Source organism: Eschrichtius robustus, chromosome 7, assembly GCF_028021215.1.
Source record: "Eschrichtius robustus isolate mEscRob2 chromosome 7, mEscRob2.pri, whole genome shotgun sequence".
NCBI classification, from domain to species: Eukaryota; Metazoa; Chordata; class Mammalia; order Artiodactyla; family Eschrichtiidae; genus Eschrichtius; species Eschrichtius robustus.
The window spans coordinates 105,785,897-105,806,529 of record NC_090830.1 but is presented as its reverse complement, the minus strand read 5'-3'; the positions used below and the strand labels follow the sequence as shown (position 1 = coordinate 105,806,529).

General features: G+C 42.1%; 1 protein-coding gene across 4 annotated transcripts in view; it reads right to left on the bottom strand.

Annotated features, from left to right (window-relative positions):
- Positions 1-14,924: 14,924 nt before the first annotated feature.
- The window catches only part of LGI1 (leucine rich glioma inactivated 1), a 32,604-nt gene continuing 26,895 nt past the window's right edge, over positions 14,925-20,633 (bottom strand). For 3 of the 4 annotated variants that reach the window (XM_068548984.1, XM_068548986.1, XM_068548985.1), the window contains 3 exons: positions 18,355-18,524; positions 17,916-18,080; positions 14,925-15,760 (listed from right to left, as the gene is read on the bottom strand). In XM_068548984.1, the coding sequence (XP_068405085.1) occupies positions 14,925-15,760; positions 17,916-18,080; positions 18,355-18,524 (1,171 nt within the window). The remainder of the gene's footprint in view (positions 15,761-17,915; positions 18,081-18,354; positions 18,525-20,633) is intronic. The other variant, XM_068548987.1, reaches the window with a different exon arrangement.

Below are 20,633 nucleotides of genomic sequence, written 5' to 3'. Positions count from 1 at the left end.
GGGAGCTGTTTCTGTGGTGCCCTCTTCCATAGCCTGCTTCTGAGGTAATTTCCCCAGTGAATTCCAACTCTTCCTAGTTATCTCTGCCCTTATCCTCTTTCGATGAAAGAAAAAAAAAAAAAAATCAGACAGAGAGGGAGATGGCAGGAGAAAGAACCCCAGCCGCTCAGATACCAACATTTTTTTCTATCTGTAACCAGGAGACGTTCTCCAGCTGATGTTACCTCTTCTTTCCGTTTTCCTTCTTTAGCAGGAAAAGCCACTCCTGATCCTATGCCTCATACTCTGGTGTAAAACCTAAGTCCATATTTAACACTTAGTTAACTAAGCGCCTTTGGGCCTTGTGGCTGTTTTCTTCTTTAAATGCCTTCAGTTCTGGAAACTAGAAGGGTCCCTTTAGGACAGAAAAAGGAACTGAACCAAGAACACCAGCTCTGTCATGTGGGGGAGACATGAAGGTAGGAAACATCAGCCCAGGCCACAGTGAGAGGTTTTTTAATTTATTTATTTTATTTATTTAATTTTGGCTGTGTTGGGTTGCTGCGCACGGGCTTTCTCTAGTTGAGGCGAGTGGGGGCTACTCTTCGTTGTGGTGCACAGGCTTCTCATTGCCGTGGCTTCTCTTGTTGTGCAGCACGGACTCTAGGTGCACGGGCTTCAGTAGTTGTGGCTCGCGGGCTCTAGAGCGCAGGCTCAGTAGTTGTGGCGCACGGGCTTAGTTGCTCCGCGGCATGTGGGATCTTCCCGGACCAGGGCTCGAACCCGTGTCCCCTGCATTGGCAGGCAGATTCTTAACCACTGCGCCACCAGGGAAGCCCACAGTGAGTGAGAGGTTTTAAAGGGCAGCCGGAGGCAAGTAACGAGACATTAAAGCCAAAGGCCTCCAGAAAAAGAAACTTTCGAAGCAAGATGGAGTGGAAATGTCTCCAACAGCTTTAAAGCAGCAAAAATGATTCCAGAAAGCTTTAGGTGTGATACCAAGGAAGAGAAGATCAGAAATAGCAGGGTTTTGATAAGCATTTGTCTTCCGGTTTGCTTGGTTGGGGGTAACTTGAGATCCTGTGTGTTGGGTAATTTTCCGTGTTCCTCATGAGGTTCAGAATAACCTACTTGGATTATGCAAATGCTCATTCAAAGGAAGAGGCAGAATTATGTTAGTTTCTCCTGTAATTCTATTGAAACTATGATTCATAGGGCCCATTCTCAAGGAAGACTTGTTTCAAATGAACACAGGCAAGCAACATTTTTTTTTTTAATGTCACAAAAGGGCTGTAACCCACAGAAACACTTCATAGAACCCCCATGTTTTCTCCCACCTACTTTCCTTACACAGCTGCTTCTGGGTCTCTCCCTTCCAAAACCCAAATTCGAACACCCTCCTTCAGCCTAATCTGTGAGTTTCTTTGTGTTATTCTCCTCCCAGTTCTGCTTCAGGAGAGACCCCAAAATAGGACTCCGGGAGGACTTGGGGAGAGGAAGAAATTGAATAGAAGAAGGCAGAATTTTCTTTAGCTTTAGAGCCAGGAGAAGGGCTGGGAATACATTGACAGCAACAGTTTTGCCTAGTTAGACTAACATCTTTAATAACAAAGTGTTATCAAAATAATTTCCTTTACTGTCCTGACCCACTGGGACAGTCATCTCAACTAGCAATAACTCTGAGTGGTACTTGGTACTTGACCCTACACCCACGGGGCTTGATGGGTCTTGCTGTATTTAAGGGCAGTAAAATTCAACTACACATAGCCATCTCTGGCTTAGCCCAAGAAGAAAGGGAGGCAACCAAGCAGGCCCCCTCTATGTGTACATGACCCTCACCACACTCACCGTCACCTGAGTGAGAACACTCACCTTCTGGAGAAGAAGATGGAGGGCAGGAGGTCTATTGGGAAGAAGTTATCTCTCTTTGTTGTGGAGGTGGTGGACATTGATGACACAGGCAAAGCAATGGTTAGTCTGTTCAGACCTGCTAGGTAGGATGGGTGGTTGTTTCAGGCTGAATTTAATTAATTGCTTATATCTTGGCTGAGTCATTAGGAGTTTATGTTCTAGTCTTCAGCTTTGCATGATCCAAATTGCTGTTCTCATGGTTCCTCTTGAGATGACCAGGCTTTGGAGGATTAATCCAGTCTCTAAGGGGGCAGGCCAGTGGATTGATTTCAGTGAAGAACATCGCCTTGAAGAAGGACAGATTTGGGGTGCTGCTTTCCCACTGAGAAAGTCTGTTTACAGTACTAAAGCAAGATGCTATTTAAATATTTTTCCTCAGTTTCAGATTCCTGCTTTGGCCTCTGCTGCCTTCCTCATCAGGCTGAAGCAGGACCTTGGCAAAGTTTATTCAGCAAAAATTTAATTATTATTCTAGTTCTTGAACCTTGGTAGCCCCTGGACTCTGTTCTTGGAATTTCCAGAACAGCCTCAGGAAAGGAAATCTCTTTCCCCAAACCTCCTTTCCCACTTTAGCTGTAACTTTTCCGGGGACCACCCTTCGTGGACCTGATCCCCTGGAGCTCAGATGTCCACAGTAGCTGCCACACAGTCTCTGGGGCCGCCTGCAGGGGCAGTCTGGTTCTGCTGCCCTCTGCTGACCACAGTGGGCTTGTTCTGTCTGTTAACCATTGGGTCACATCCCCCTCCCCACCAAGGTTGCAATTCTTACTCTCCAACTCTCCTTCCCCATCTGTCCTTAACAGGTACCAAACCCTCTTATTATTAAGGAGCATGGCATGAAGCCATGTTGCAGCTTCCGGGTAGAGTTTATCTCACAAGCCCTGTGAATGATTCTGGCACCCATCATAAAGAATAATGGGTTATTTCTGGGAAGGGCCCTGAAATATGACCAGAAAATGTCTGAGCTCATCAACTCTGCCCTGCCTCTCATTTGATTTGTTGTCAGATGGTAATATCTCTTGACCTTGCTCCCACATTTTGTGATAGTTACTATTTGGGGGCCTCTAAACACGAAGCTACTCACGACAGCGTAGTAATGTTATAATTGTTATTGTTATGCTTTATCTGCTACAGCATCCTTGAAGTGGTAACTGAGCATTGCAGAAATTTCAAATATCAGCATCAGGTTGACCCTTTAAACAGAAAGCAAAGGGGAAAAAATTTGGAAAGATGCTGATGGGGGTAAAATTGGGTATCCTAGAAATAAAGGAGCCTAGGTTTAGATACCCCAACATGCTGGGTTATTAGGGACCATTAATATATGTCAAATTTTATTTTAGAGTGTAGTCTTCTTCAGAGTCTTGTGCTGATCCTTCCCAGCACGCTAATGCAGGCTAGCAGTGCAGTATCTGGGAACTACTTCTGGGAGGATCCACCTACTACGTAGCCTTTTTTGTTTGCCATGGAAGAGCATTTTAGCAGATGTGTGTATTTAAAAGTGGTCTGCACTCTTCCCCCACACCAGTGTAAATATTGTAAGCATGAACATCTGCCCCATATCATTGATGACTACAGGGCATATTGGCCTTAGGTTAGGAGGATGAGACAGCAAAATCCTCATCAAACCAACAGTGGCATCTCTAAGAGTTGGCTGGGGTCGGGCAGTAAGGGAGCTTAGTCCCCTTTAATCTCCATTTTTGGGAAAACTTTTCTTTAGAAAGGTTATTCAAGTATTATATGAAAATAGTTTTTTAAAAATCAAATAAAGGAATTCCAATAAAAACAGTAGTAGCAGCCAGTGCATGCTTTGTTGGGGGTTTTTTCCCCTCTGATACAGTTACATAGTAATGTCCCAAGCAGTGGCTATTCCATCAATGCATGCATCAGTATATGAAGATTATGATGACTTGGAATAGTGCTCTCAGTAGCATGAATAAGAAAGAAGTCTTTATTATTTTAAGCAAGTAATATTTGAGCTCTACCAAAGGATTGCATATACCCCAGCCTATCCTGACTGATACAATCAATGCAAGTACAGTGGTCAATCACTAGGGCTCTGATTTCAGACAGACCTAGATTTTTTTTTTTAATTTTTGAATTTTATTTATTTTTTTATACAGCAGGTTCTTATTAGTTATCCATTTTATACATATTAGTGTATACATGTCAATCCCAATCTCCCAATTCATCCCACCCCCCCCACCACTTTTCCCCCTTGGTGTCCATACATTTGTTCTCTACATCTGTGTCTCAATTACTGCCCTGCAAACCAGTTTATCTGTAGACCTAGCTATTTTTTAATTTAAGTGTAGCTGATTTACAATAGTGCATTAGTTTCAGTTGTACAGCATAGTGATTCAGTATTTTTGCAGATTATATTCCATTATAGGTTACTACAAGATAATGGGCATAATTCCCTGTGCTATACAGTATATCATTGTTCATTATCTATTTTATATACAGTAGTTTGTATCTGTTAATCCAATACCCCTCATTTGTCTCTCCCCGCTTCCCTCTCCCCTTTGGTAACCACAAGTTTGTTTTCTATGTCTGTGAAAGACAGACCTGGATTTGAATCCGGGCTCTGCTGTCTCCTAGCTATATGCCTTGGGTAGACTTCTGAACCTCTCTGAACTTCAGTTCCTTCTCTAGAAAACAGTGATAATAGTAGGATTGTTGCAAGGCTTGGATGACTAAATACATGTAAAACATTCAGCACATGAGTAAGTGCTCAATAAGTGGTAGCTTTCAATGATTAACAGTGTTTTTAGCCTATTTAACATAAGTTCACAGGCAATATAAATACAGGAGGAATGTGTGTGAGCTGGCAGAGTTATTGCACTAGATGGAATACTGCCTTTTAGGAGATACAGAAAGGAGTAAGTTCTTCAAGCTTTGTGGTGAAAATAAGTGCACATATGACTATTTTGTGATAGTGGAGGGGAAGGGGCCTTTATTTTTGGTCTTTTAAAATAGTATCTCTGCTTGTTCACACTCCATTCAGAGAACAAGTCCTTTTTACTAAACCTTGATGAATTCTGTGCTAAAAATATTCCATTCCCATTTGGTGCAGTGAAATGTCATTTCCATTAAACACCAACATACCAAATGCTGCATGCAGATCCTCAACCCAGCAAATCCAAGTCAACAGGAAACTGTGATCATCCTCAGCTTATTCATACTGTACATCTCAGCAGATTATCCTGAAGGATTATCTAAGGCTTAATTGTTATCTTAGAGCTATTTTAAATTATAAAAATAAAGAACTCATGTACTACAACAAACTCATTTTTAAAGAAAGAAAATTGTGGCCCAGGGAATGAAAATGACTTCTCAAGGTCACAAAAATATAAAAGTGCTGGAACTGGGCCAAGATCTCCAAACTTCCAAGCTAATTTTTTTCTCCATTATAACAGAGAGCTACAGAATTTTCAGAGCTGGAAAGACCTTCAGGATGACCTGATCCAGTTCCAATAAGTTGTAGAGGAAACTGAGGCCAAAAGAAACTTAAATGTCTCACCCAGGGTAATACCTAAAGCTAGCACATTCTAGAGTTTGGGGCCAACTTTTGTAACCATAGGCTTGGTGCTCTTGACATGCCACTGGTCAGTCCAATGTGGTTATTTAGAGTAGGGGACCCCAAGCCCCAGTTAGTGGACTGGTAATGAGCTATCAACATCAGAATCACCTAAGGGATGTTTAAAAATAAAAATTCCTGGATCCCAGTCTTTGAAGATTCAGTTTTAGTGGGTCTGAGGTGAGGGCCCCAGGATCTGTATAGTTAGTTTGCTTTCTAGGTGATTCTGGGGGACATCCAGATTGGGGAACCATTATTAACAGAAGCCAGCACTTTATATTCTGTTCTCTGCTGAAACTGGCCGATGATAATTTCCAGCTGATGACGAGATACCTATGGGAAAGCTTAGTCAGGGAAAGTCCTGGGCCATCAAGGAGCCTCTAAGATTTTAATCTGCAAAGCCAACCTCAAGGTAACTAGAGCAAGGAGAGAGCTGCCCTCGCCAGATGGAGATTGATCTGAAATGGAAACACATCCAGGAGAACAGAAAATGATCTAGGAACGCTTGGTCTCATCTCCTAGGCGTGGATGGCCACTAAATCAGAATTGGCAGCTTGACTTCACTTGGGAAAACATCCTTTTAAAATAAAGGTTATCCGTTTAAATATTTTAAAACAGAATATTTGAGAGAACACCATTTAAAAATGTATATAGAAATTGTAATCATGAATAATAGACAAAGATGGGAGGTTATGTTTTGTCAAGTTTCACAAAATAAGAGCTGGAAGGGCTCTTTCAAACCTTTTAGTGAGGGGATTCTAAACACATCTGAGGCCGTGGCTTCTCCTCTGGTTACTCTATCTCTCTAAGTAGAGGATCTCAGTAGAGACCACACCTCTTGCTGATGACTATTGTTGTTTTGCCTATGCGGCATCCTCGCCTCCTTTTTTTTTTTTTTTTTAAATCTTCATCCTTCCTGTTTTTAAATTTATTTATTTATTTATTTATGGCTGTGTTGGGTCTTCGTTTCTGTGCGAGGGCTTTCTCTAGTTGTGGCAAGCGGGGGCCACTCTTCGTCGCGGTGCGCGGGCCTCTCACTATCGCGGCCTCTCTTGTTGCGGAGCACAGGCTCCAGACGCGCAGGCTCAGTAGTTGTGGCTCACGGGCCCTGTTGCTCCGCGGCATGTGGGATCTTCCCAGACCAGGGCTCGAACCCGTGTCCCCTGCATTGGCAGGCAGATTCTCAACCACTACACCACCAGGGAAGCCTTCTCCTCCTTTTTAACAGCACTCTAATTTTACTTTAGGGAATCACCCTTACCTCACTCTCATTCCACGTGGTTCTCATCCATGGGTTCCAGGGGTGGGCACATGTCCCAAGCTTGGCCAATCAGAGCACTCTATCCTTAGCCCAAGCAATTACTTCAGGTGGGCACTCTGGCCATTGAGCATCATCCTCCAACCTGTGCTAAAACTACTGAGAAAGAGGTCTTGTTACTGGGCGTGGCTAGACTGGCAAGAGGCAATGTTGGAGCTGCTGGTGGCTGGCTCTTACCGTGAACGGAGAAGAAGTCAACATGGAGGAAAACAGAGCCAAGAGTCAGAGAAAGACAGACTAATGAAAATATCACCTGAGTTTCTGGTCTAGGTTTTTCTGAAGCTAGATGCATTTTTATGTTTAAACTAGTTCAGCTGGATTTTAGCAACTGACAACCAAAAGAATCCTGACCACCGTGTCTCCTCGGGGATCAGAATCTGGGGTAGAGAAATGGTCATGTGTATTTAGAAATACACCCACGGATAATTCTGATACACCCATTGAGAGTGGACAGAGTTTGGAGACAGGAAATGGGACTATGCTTTTCCTCACTAGACCACTATTAGTTGAGAATGACTCATGCTAATTGAGGAAGCTTGACCAAAGTCACATAGCCTCAATAGAGTAAACCCCTTCTGAACCTGATTCTATCTTCTTTTAGAAAAAAAAAAGAAACATAATACACTTAAAAAAAATAAGGGCACATATCAGTACAAACCCATTCTATGTAATCATTATTCACATTTTGCAGGTAAGATTAACTTACCCAGGGTCACAGAGCTAATAAGTGGCCACATTGAGATGCAAACCCAGGTCTGCTTGAGTCTAAAACATATTCTGTTAACCACTGTGTCTACTGCCCCAAAGAGAGAATTGATGTGGGCACCATCAGGATAGACCTACAGGCAAAAATGAGAAAACATGGGTCACATCTCACTTTTCCTATAGATCTTACTTTTGCCTCTTGTATTTTTTTGCATGCTGCCTTTTAGAAATAGCCCCAGTGGTGTGCAAATCCTTTAAGGGTAGGGACAATTTCTTGCTCATTTCTGTTTTGTTTTTGTCATCTATCATAGTGTTTTGCACATAGTAGGTGATCAATAAACATCTTCAATGAAATTGCGCTTGCTGTGTCCATAGGTGTAGGTATCTGATAGCCTGAGGCTACTAGGAACACTCTAGGTTCCTGAGTGGTATATCTGTCTATCTGGCAGTTTACAGAGTTTGGAAGTTTTAATATGTTTTGTCTTTAAGCACTTCAAAGCATGGTGTCACTGATGAATACTAGCCAAATGAATCTTGACTTTGCTTCTTAACTGGCTATTTGACTTGGGCAAGTTACTTAGCTTTTCTAAGACTCAGTTCTCTCATCTGTAAAATAATACTATTATATAGAACTATGAAGGATAAAAATGATAATGCAGATAAAGCACTTAGTATATTACTTGGCTCATAGTAAGTGCTCAATAAATGGCACCCATTATTATAATGAAATTAAAATATTAAAGAATATTTCCTAAATTAAAGGTAGAATTGTTAAACATGTGTGGGTAGACAAGGTCAAGGAAATAAAGGACAAAGGACAGTTGTCCTGGGATCTGGCACTATTAAGAGGACTGATTTCTGGGATACAGTTTTGCTGGGAATTATTGTTAAAAGCTTCATCTAGGCAAGATGCTTCCCCTTGGCATCTCTGAGTAGTGCTGACCATGGATGTGGATCCTTACCTGGGGATAAAAATTGTAAAGGGCATAGAATTTCCAAGAGTATCAAACTTCTCGTCCTTAGGGTCTCCATGGATTAATTAAATCAGTTCCTAGCCTTCAGTTTCGTGGACTAGGTTTTAGGTAGATCTGCAGTATGTGTTTTTAATGACTCTGGAAATAAATTATGTCTCTTTTGCCTTCCATCTCACCCTGGTTACCCCTGAGGAGCAGGTGGGCCTATGCGGGCCTGCTCTTTTGGGGTAATCCATGGCGAGGAATTTTTGTGGGACTGGAAATTTACCACAGGGAATAAAGAATGTGGCTGCTTCTCAGATACGTGAACTTGAAGGCTGAAGCTGCTGGGCTTAAATCTATTTCATTCCCACCAACTTTGTGTTCTCTCTAAAAGTGGGACTGTTCTAGGAGATTGAGGGTGGGGTGGCATAGAAGGATCATAGCTGCCTAAGAGACAGTCCTGACCCTCAGGGATGTGTAACCTGGTGGGAGAGATGGACACACCAACAACTAACCAAACGGCAAGGCAGAATGAATTGTGAGTCTTGCTCATGGTAAAAGCAATGGGCTGAGAAAGCCAGAGAAAGGAGAAATCCTATCTAATTGGTGCAATGAGAAGGACTAAGATCTCAAAATGTAAAAGGGTAAGGAAAGGGCATTGTAGGTGGTTGGAGCAGCCTGGGCACGGAAGCATGTAAGTGCTTAGATAGACAGGGATTGGCCAGTTGTGTGGGTAACAGGTGGGTGGGTGAAGTGGAGGATGCTAGAGTGGGAGGAGAAGCTGGGCCAAATTTTGAACTCCACGTTCAGAACTTTATAGGGCCATTGTAGGTCTTCCTGGGCCTGTGGTTTCTGTGGATGCCCTGATGCCCTTGATAACAATCGTATGAAAATGCGTCTACATCCCACATTAAGATTGACATATAACGCAAGAGCTGAAATGAGTGAGTTGAGCTCTCATTGACTAGTTCAGTTTACCTATAGATGTGGTTCTAGGACCAGTGCCAGCCCAGGAAGACTGTGGAATCCATTTGGGATGAGATAAGTCCAGAACTTGAGAGGAAGCGCTGAGAAACTCTTACAGCCATTTGACATTGCCACAATAACCAAGCGCGTGATTGTTTTTCTAGTAATTCATTTTTATTCTAATTTCCAAAAATATTGGTCCACAATATAAATGGAAATACACTGGTCTAAAATACATTGGAGATTTTAAAATTTCCATGGTCCAAAATTTTTTTAAAGCACTGGAATTATTTTTAGAAAGTTGAGAAGCTCTGAGCTAGTTGAAATAATACTACTTTTTAAAGAAATTTGTGGTCAGAGATGTCAGAGGAGAGAGTTGGTGGATTTGAATGTAGATCAATAGAAATTATACAGTTTGAATAGCAGAGAGAAAAGAGATTGAAATATCTAGTACTCACCACCGTATCTACCTTATAGTACGTTGTGCCTAAGTGTTCTGACTTAGTCGAAGATAATTTTGTGGCAAATACAGAAAACCACACAAACTAACCTAAAACAAGGCAAAATGTGTGTGTGTGTGTGTGTGTGTGTGTGTGTGTGTGTCTGTGTGGTGGGTTGTTATAAGAAGGTTACAGAGGTATCTCAAGGAATTCAAGGACAGGGAGTGCCATTGGCTATCATGAGGGATGGAGTGGAAAATAGACAATCACTAGGAATCAGGGCTGCTTCTCCCCCTCTCCTCTCTCCCACTCTTCCTCCTCACTCCTTTCCCTCTGGGATGGATGCTGTGTTGTACTGCCCAGATCCTCATTCAGGAATAAAGGACTTAACTTTCCCAGCTTCTGGGAGTACTAACAGAAGATGGGTCTCTACTGTCTGCCTTCTTTGGGGATTGCCTTGGCTGAAAAAACAGCCTCACCTAAGGCCATGCTTTCTTCCAGGGACAGCCCACTTCCAATGGAGCTATAAAGATCTGATCCCCTTGCTCCATCTTGGGACAGCTGAGAAAGGACATCTCAGCTCTAGAGCTCCCTACAGGGTTGCTTTTATTAGAACTGCATCACAGTTCAGCTGCTTTCTTTGCCAAGTTCTAATTCCTTCTCCCTTCCCAGTGTTGGTCTCAAAGGTACTACCTAATACATGTACATTAACTTCTCAGAGCCTGGTTCTCAGGTGACCCAAGCTGGGACACCATGCCTCCCAATCTTCTTCCCACTCTCCCTCCTCCCTTCCTTTTTACTCTCCCGTTTCCCCTCCTTCCCTCTCCCTTTTCTTACCCCCTTTCTCTCTTCTGCCCTCCTTCTTTTTCCACTCCCTCCCTCTCTCCTGACTATGTAGTTTCTCACCCCTCCTTCTGAGTGTCTGCTTCATTCTCTTCTCACCTTTCAGACCAGTTTCCTGTGCTCTTCTGGTTCATGGACCATCATGGCTGCTCCAAAACAGAGCAGTGCCTCAGCCACCATCATTGTAGCATATGCTTTCGGTCCCCCACCCAGGTGCCCTTTGCTAGGCTGGTGCACCCATCCTGCAGTGTGGGTGTTGGTTAATGACTGCTTACATTGGTACCCTTCTCTGTAGGATTACCCTTAGCCAATTGCAACCTTCTCAGCTGGAGATGCCTGAGAGGTTATGCCCCACATTCTTCAGTCACTGACTGTCAGATGAGAGATATAAATGTCCACATTCCTTGCTTCAAGGCAGGACACACTCTGTGGTACAATTCATGCTTTAGAGTTCCCCATGGGGTCAGGCTGAAGCTGGACTTCTCCTGAAAGGACATCTTTGCTTGACATCTTCCCCTGCCCTATGCTCCTCTCTCTCCCTTACCTGAGAGCACTCCTTCAGTAAATCCCACTGCTTCGAGGGAACCTAATTTAAGATCATCACCTTACAAGTCTGGTCCCTGTGGCTAATTGGCCCAGACTCTGCTGTCCTAATTCCAGATATCCAGGAGGGAGAATGGACTGGCTTAGGCTGAGCCTAGCCCAGCTTCTGGATTGAGCACCTAGATTGAGAATTCACTCCAGGTCCAATCATTTATGGCTGGAGAGCGGGCAGAGTTGCATAATATAGAGTAGGTGAGGGTTACAGGGAGAGAGGGCAACTCTCAGAAAAGACTGGTCAATTCCTGCAAAAGTGGACCCTACCATATGTCCTCCTTCTCAGTCTTTCTCGGTCAGCCTCTTCACTCCTCACCTCTCTCCCCATCTGCAATCCCAGGTTCCAATGGGAGGGTTTTGAAAGGTAGCACCATGTGATGGAGAAGGGACTGGGCCAAGCGTCAGGAGGCCGGGGCTGTAGCTTACCTCACCTAGCTTGCTTCGCATCTCTGGGTCTCAGCTTCGAGGTAAATTAGGCGGTTGGTTTGCTAACTTAAACAGGCAATGCCTCTATGAAAACAAACAGGGCAGAGTCTAGATCCATTACCTCTGCAGCCCTGAAGTCAGCAGAGTGCCTGGCACAGAGTCGGAACATATTGAAAACAGGAGATAACCTTTAAAAATGAAATGACAGGTACTTCCCTGGTGGCACAGTGGTTAAGAATCCACCTGCCAATGCAGGGGACACGGATTCGAGCCCTGGTCCGGGCAGATCCCACATGCCGCAGAGCAACTAAGCCTGTGTGCCACAACTACTGAGCCTGCGCTCTAGAGCCTGCGAGCCACAGCTACTGAGCCCGCATGCCACAACTGCTGAAGCCCACGCGCCTAGAGCCAGTGCTCTGTAACGAGAAGCCACCACAATGAGAAGCCTGTGCACCGCAACAAAGAGTAGCCCCCGCTCGCCGCAACTAGAGAAAGCCCGAGCACAGCAATGAAGACCCAATGCAGCCAGAAATAAATTTTAAAAAAAAAGAAATGATGGTGAATTATATTATGACAATAAGGTAGAGCATGACCCCAAAGCATACAATATTCTGAGTGTGGAGCCCATTAGTAATAGCTAGCACTTGGTGAGTGCTAATTTGTGTCATTCTGTGTTAAGCACTTCCCATGCTATTCTTTGCATGATCACTGCTGCAGTATAACAAATCACCCCAAAACTTGGCCTTTTAAAACAACCATTTTATTATGCTCATAGATCCTGTGGGTCAGGAATTTGGACAGGGCATCATAGGGATGGCTTGTCTCTGCTCCATGATTTCCGGATCCTCACTTGGGAAGATTTGATGGCCTGTGGTGACTTGACAGCTGGGGGCTGAGATCACCTGGAGCCATCTTCACTCACAGGACTGGTTGTTGATGTGGCTGTTGGCTGGGACCTTATCTGGGGCTGTTGACCAAAGCTTGGGCTTCCTCAGAATGGTGGCCTCAGGCTAATAGGACTTTCTTCACAGCAGCTCAGGCCTCCCAAAGGGATTGTCCCAATTTCACAAGGCAGAAGCTTCATCGTTTCTATGACTTAGCTTCAAAAGTCAAACTGCATCATTTCCACCACGTTCTATTGGTTACAAGGCCATCCAGATTGAAGGATAGGGGAATTAGGCATCACCTCTTGATGGGGTTGGGGGAAGTTCTCATAGAGCATGCAGGATGGGAGATACTGTTGTGGCCATATTTGTAAAATTCAATCCACCCTGTGTGCATTGTTTCATTTAATCCTTCTGTTGTCCTTTGGGTAGGCATCATTGTCCCTTTACAGATGAAGACACTGAGGCTCAGAGAGGTCATGTAACTTGCCTGTGGACAAAATCAGTACATGGCAGGGCTGGACTTAAACCCAGTCTGTACCAAGCAGGTGTTCTCCAACACATATGTGCTGCTTATAGGACAAGGGAGCAAAGAAAGTCAGACATTCAAAGGCCAGGTCTCCCTATGTGTAGGATTGGGAGCGGGTAAGTCTTCTTCTTGTCCCCCCATAACCCTGATGTCAGAGTTAGTATCTTCCGCGTGTGGTAAAGGAGTCTGGTTTCTATGCATAACTCCCCAAGGTGTTGCTTCCCAGAGACTATGTAACTATTATGTGTACCTCTGATGCCTCAAGTTCTCCAGGCATGTGCTGCCAGTGGAGTTGCTGTCTGTCCCACCTGCCCCCACGCCCCTAGTCGTTTGGCAAGAGATTCTGGGGAGCAGTGAGTTGGAGGAAGCTCTGATCCCCTCTGTGAAGGCAGCACACAGAACCACATCGTGCCAAGAATATCTTCTCTGCCCTGATCCCCTTTTGAAATCATGTCTTCCCTTTAAGTTCAAACAAGGACCACTTCTTGCAGGAACTCATTGTGGATACTCCCCCAATACTTAAAATCGGAATGTTCAGGTGAAATTTGGCACTCACTGCTAACTGTAGTTTTTTGTGTCCTAACCCCTCATTAGTCTTCTAAGGCCCCACGGATCAAGGACTATGCCCTCCTCTTTCCTCAGTTTTCCTCCCCAAACCAGAGGAATGATACCCCGTTCTTAATAGGTACTCAAATCAGTATGACTGATTAGATCAAAGGGCCTCATGAAGTTTATTATTAAGTTTATAACAGGAGGACACGTGCATCTTCAAAAGTAGTTTTTAAGAGCCTACTCTATCACAGGCATTGTGCTAAGTGCTAACATACCATGTGATCCAGGAGCAGGAATTTAGAAAATCAGATATGAGCCTCGTAGGCACTCTGCAGTATGTCAGTAATGTATCAGAACTGGTGTCTAGAAGTGAAGCATCCTTGATCATATTAAGAGGACTTCATATGGGATACATCTGAGACAAGTGCTGTAAGGTTACAATCTCTGTCAGCTGTCAGATGATTCCAGAGTCAAACATTTAGAAAGCCCCGCAATAGGGCTTTAAAAATCCAAAATCTTGACTTTGGCTTCTTCTATAAGTTGTCTGAATGATGTTTTTAGCTGGAGCTATCAGATAGAAAAGGATGGGTCTAACTGTCAAATTAGCCTTCTTGTAATAGGCAAATTTCACTACGCTTCTTTCCATTTGTCACCATTTCACCTCAAAATGTTCCCCAAAGCCATGCCCTTTAGAAACACCTTTGAATGTTCAAACTCAACTGATCATCCTGTTAATAAATGGTGAGTAATCAGTATCAGTGTGTATCTTCACTCATTATTCACACCATAAATTCTTGATCCAAATATAACCCTATTGTATAAAATTCTTTCCACAACATACCATCACCAAGAATAAAATAACTCCTGTAAATAATTACCTTTGGGATATGAAAGAAAATGTAAACATTTTATTTGGCAGTTGTTTCTGAACACATGAATAAATAAATGGAAAAGTACATATTCATATTTCTTTTTGGAGTAACAGATACCATTAAACGCTTATTTACACATCTTCACTGCAAAGGACAGTTACACAATTCAATTTTGACTTATAAAAGGTAACTTCCCACACCACTGGACTGACAGGAAAGGATGGAGATACGGGTAGTGCTTGGTTCTAGCAGCCTCAGTGTTTGAAAGGCATTCATTTGCAAGTGTGATAAGAAGAGTCATCATGCATTTAGTTCATCCGGATCATGTACTGTAGAAAGTTTCTGATGGCAGCCACAGAATTTCGTGTGTCATGCGCTTAAGTCAACTATGACATGTTTGTAAATCTGTGTGTTTCCCTTAAAACTGGAAGCAAAAAGAAAATTACGCTTATTAATGGACACATGCGTGAATGATCTTGGTGCCTGAACATTCAATTCCTGAAATTTTACAAATTTGGCTTTCTCTGTATCCCAGTTATACACTTGAGTAAAGGAATAATCACTTCCAAGAATTGCGTATTGATAGTTATTTATCTGAAGAGGCTGGAACACCATGGATCCTCGCGATGGCATCCTCTGAATATCCTGAAATGAGGAGCCTCCCCATTTCATTACTTTGGAATCACCAATGAATCTTGTCAAGCAAATGTACACGTCACCTTTCACTGAGAAGTGCTTAACGGCATATACATCTTCCATGTTAGGGATGTCAGTTTGGTTAGTAAATAATTGTATTGCTTTGTTCCACTGATAAATTACAGGACGCTGGGAACTACTGGACAGGATTAAATGAGGCGTTCTGAGTGTCTGAGGTGTTCTGGCTATTTCTAGATATTCCACATCAGTATCCCTGTACCACGCATGTAAAGACTGATGGGAGTAGAATCCATTTCCGTTCCATTTATAAATGGTAGTAAAACCAGCTTTTGAACTGTCAGCAACAACAAAGTACCAGTTGTTTTCAATCTTGAATGTTTCAATGTCATTGGGTTTTCGGATTTTGAGAATTTCAATATCCTGGATTTTTATGAATTTATTTGCAAAACTGTCTCTCTTATAGATGTGAGAGCCGCCGAACAGCTGGGCCATGATAACATAGAGCTGAGTTTCAATGACTATAGGCTTGCACACTACAGTGGACGTGCCTGGAAAAGACAAATGAGAGATTAGGAGGATGGCCATCCTCTTTTGGAGCATGTTAATACACATGCCGAAGCCATGCAACTGCCACCAAAATCATTTCCTTGGTTGATTAGGCAAGGCCAATTTCCTAATCAGGTCCAATGGCAGCAGGATCCCAAAGTTCTGTGCCTTTGTACCTCATGGAGCCTTGTTATCAATAACCGAGTTGTCATGTCACATCCAACGTGTACTAGACGTTCAGGATACATGGCTACAGCCTGAGTTTTCTCTTCTCACCTTTTTTTTTTTTTTTTTTTGGTCAAGCCGTGTGTGGATCTCAGTTCCCCAACCAGGGATTGAACCCATGTCCACAGCAGTGAAAGCACCAAGTCCTAACCACTGGACTGCCAGGGAACTCCCTCTCCTCTTGCTTCTTACAGAAAGAAAACATTGCTTTCCCTGACATATCATGAGTTGGAAACTGCCATTTATTGAGCACCAACTATATGCTTTGCCAAATCATCTCATTAAATTTCCCAACAATCTTAAGAGATAAATATTACCACCCTCCCTTTTGCAGATGAGCAGACAGAAGCTCAGAGAGGTTCGGTGCTGCTAGGAGAAGGCAGAGTTGGGATTCAAACCCAAGGCTACCAGCGTCTCTATGCTTTTAACCCAACCTGGGGTGGGCAGTTAGCTGTACAAGGGCTTCCAACTTGGCCAGCATTCCACAAGGTTCTAGAACAACCTCACAAAGTTTTGAGCGGTAGTCTGGGCAGCCCACGGTTCTACCTGCAATTGGTTTGCTCTATGTATAAACTGCTTCTTGCTCTAGAATGAACTGACTTTCTCCTGAGAAAGGAGAGAGATGCCACTTGTGAAGCTTTAGGTCACTGGTGGCAGAAGAGAAGGAAGAGAAATCCTTGAGAAAAGTGAAAGAGGGGTACAGTCATGGGCGAAGCTCCTGAATGTTACTTTGGGAAATCTCAGAAAACTACATGGGAGTCTGTCAGAAGCCTAGCTCAATATCCTTTGTTAAGAGTTTAACATTTATCAGTAGATTCTGATCTCGTAGAGGGAGCTTGGCTCTAGGAAATCCAAAGAGAGCTGGGCAAATCTGGTCCCAGGCTTTTTCTGACAGCAGCTCTAAGGGCTTTGAGGTAATAAGTTCCGGATCAACTCTTTCTATTAATTGGCTCCATCCATAGGCAAAATTATTCTAATTGTGACCCTTTTCAAGGCTGTGTAATTCTGTGACCTTGGGAAAATCACTTCTCTGGGATTCAGTTTTCTCTTCTGTACAATGAGGGTTGGAACTAGATCAGAGATGGCCACTAGTTTTCAGCCATATACCAATATTGATTGACTGATTGATTGTGACTGCCTGGAGAACTGTGTTAAGAAGGATTCTGTCCTCTGCAAGAAAGAGCATCATGATAGATTAGCGATGTCTGTCTGGGGTGAGGGAGGGGATAGTGACTGTATATATGACACATATTCGTCATCCTAGACTAGATGATGCCATCTGAAAGTCTGCAAATATATGATCATTTTTCATTTAAGTGCTCATCTAAAGATTCATTCAAAGCAATTGACAGACTGTACACATGTAAGAAGAACCTTACACAAAGGTAAGGTTTAGATTTCACAAAGCCCTGCTGCAATCCATTGGAAAACTGAGGGGACTTCAGGAGATTTCCCATGCACATTTTGCAGAAGTAATGTTTTTGCCGTAAAGTTTGAGACTCACTGATCTAAAATAACCTCCTTATTTTATAGTTAAAAAGAGGGGCCCAGTGAGGGTGAGTGGCTTGACCAGTTAGCTTGTGGCAGAACCTAGATTAGAACTCATAATTCTTAGTCCAGTACTTTTTCATTGAAGAAAAATAACCCACCTTTTATTGTATATTTACTAAGCTAGGTCCTATGCTAAGTTTCTTGAACATATGCTCTCATTGTTTTATAACAACACTGAAAGTTAGGTATTATTATTCCCATTTTACAAGTGAGGAAATTAAGCTTTAGGGAACAATCCCAGGCACTCAGTAAATGGTAGATTTGGGATTCAAATAATTCTCAACCTGCCCAAAGAATTCCCTGATATCATTCATCTTTTCCTGTTGCCCTTGGCCCAAGTGGCTTAACTTTCCACTCAAAATACGATCAGGCTTTTCATACCTGTAATGTTGTCATAATTCCGGAAGGTCTTTTCTACATGGTCCCATTCAAGGAAAATGCACTTTCCAGTGAAAGGCTGAGCGATGACTACATACTCATCGTTCATATAAGAAAAAGTGTCTATGGACAGTGATTGAAAAGGCAGGTCTTGAGACTTTGCAAACTCTGCAAAAATTGAAAATGATGATGAGTAGCTGTGCTGATGCCTCATTCCTTGGCTAGATCTCAAATGTCCACAAGAAATATATTTATTCTAGAGAAACAGTGAAATGACAATTTTACTTTGCTTTTAAACACATGAACTTTTAACGGTTCATAATATTTTTAAATTGCTCAGTTGGTTCTTAATATATATATTTAAAAAATCAGTTCCTGCATATGTAAAAAAATGTAGCCCTTATTTTAATTTTATGAGGTGGAATGATTTGAAATACATTACCTGTAATGATGCAATCAAAATCCTTGGAGGAGAGACTATTGATTTTGCGCTTCTTGTATTCTGGAGGGCCTTCACAGTAGATGTCTTCGACAGTTGCATTGGTGTGGCCTAGCCATTCCACCAGCCACTTCAGTTTACAGTCACAATTAAATGAATTACCTCTCAGGTCCCTGAAAGACAAACTTCAGCTGCTTTTGATATACAAGGGCCCTTCCTTCCCAGGCATGACTTTTACTTTAGCAATTTATTTTTTTTTAATTTTTTTATTTTTTTACTTTAGCAATTAACATGTGCAGAATGACCTCACCTGGCTTTATATCATGCCTCATAATCTACCTTCAACCTGACTGACCATTCACTTTGGGCTCAGAGAATGACCACAGTGTGCCCTTGCAGGCCACCCCAGTCAATGGAACCTCATAACTTATTCCCTCTTGCATTCAAAGGTAGCTCAGTCTAGAGCTGTGCTGTCCATAGAAATACAATGTGAACCACATATGTAGTTAAACATTTTCTATAGACACATTAAAAAACTAAAAAGAAACAAGTGAAATTATTTTAATAGCATATGTTATGTAACCCAATACATACAGAATTTTATCATTTTCACTTATAGTCAATATAAAAATTACTAATGAGATATTTTACATTCTCTTTGTATACTAAGTCTTTGAAGTCTGATGTGTATTTTATACTTACAGTATATCTCAATTTGGAAAATAAAATTTCAGCAGAAATTCCTGATTTGTATTTAGAGTTAACAAAATTTACAGTTGAAAAAAACAGATTTATACACCCAAGTTGTTCCAAACATACTTAAAAGTCTTCCAATAATTGAACAGAGAATCAGTTTTTAAACTTAAATTTAGTTTTTTATTTAATTTTTTAAAAATTATGTAAAATTTAAAATTCAGTTCCTCATTTACACTAGGAACACATTTCAAGTGTTTGGTGATCACATGTGTGGCTACCATATTGGGCAGCACAGGTCTAAAAGAAAGATGTAGTGATTGCTGTACCATATTTAATTACATCGAGTGAGCTATTTGCTTTTCTTCTTCCTCACAGACATAATTAATCCTGATCTTATTCCATGGTCTACAAATTCAATTTTAATAGGAAATGACTTCGACACAGCCGAGTTAATGCAGACATACAATAATAGCTCATGTCCATAATAAACTGCACAGCATAGATAGTTTAAATTTCCACATATGATCCCAGCTCACCAAGTTCTCTGTTTATTTGCATTGCTTCTGTTCAAAAACTCTATCTCTTTCCTAAAACCCTTCTTGGTCACACAAAATTCCTAAGATAGGAACCGCCTACTTTTCACACAGCATATGAATACTTTTTAAATGTTGAAGCATTTAAAAATGTGTTTTAGGGGGTAATTCAAGAAACCAAGAAATCTACTAAAAGGCAAGTTGGCATGGATCCTTGCACTTCTTAGATGATTCTTGGTTTGGGCATATCAAAGTAGGCCCAAGAGGCCAAACCTATTATGGGATTCCTTGGAGAGACTGAGCCAATTTCAAGTGTTTTTTCTTTTGCTAGTGTGGGGTATAGGCTGACACAAGGTTGGGCCAGAGGGTCCCCAGATACGCCGTATCCCCAAGTCTGCCATGGAGAATCATCTAACTTCCAAGACATTCTCAGGACTCACCTCATATCCCAAGAATACTCTGACCCAGAATAATGAGTGTCAACTTTTCTGGGCTATTGTAAACCAGAGCGGATAACCGTGGTCTGTCCAAGACTATTTGGAAGTGTCCTGATTCTGACACTCTCTTGGAAATAAACCATCTTTCAGGAATTGGGGTAATAGGCATGGAGGAGGGGTGGGGGGAATACTACAAGGAACAAAGAAAGTTTTTCATAGCTTACTGATTTGAAGTTAAATCCTGGGTTTAGGAGAAAATTCTTGACTCAGATTTTTGTTATTGGAGAAAAGTTGTTTTGAATATATATTCTATAGCAAAGTACCTGAAAAATAAGAACTCCTTTGTTTTCATACATCTTTCGTTTGTTCCTGTTTTCTACCTTGTGACATTTAAATACCTTTCCAATGTTCTGGAAGGCACTTATTGAAGCTAAATTGCTTTTGAAAGTGTTAGGCATATATTACTTGCTTTGCTTACTACAAAATACACAAATTATTTACAAAGATCTTTCACTCTGAGGCTTAAAAGTCAAAGTTTGAAAGCTCTTTTGTTTGAAAAAGGGTCAAAAATAATTAAGTTCATTCCCTTCCTGGGGCTTAAGCCAAATTCCTGGGG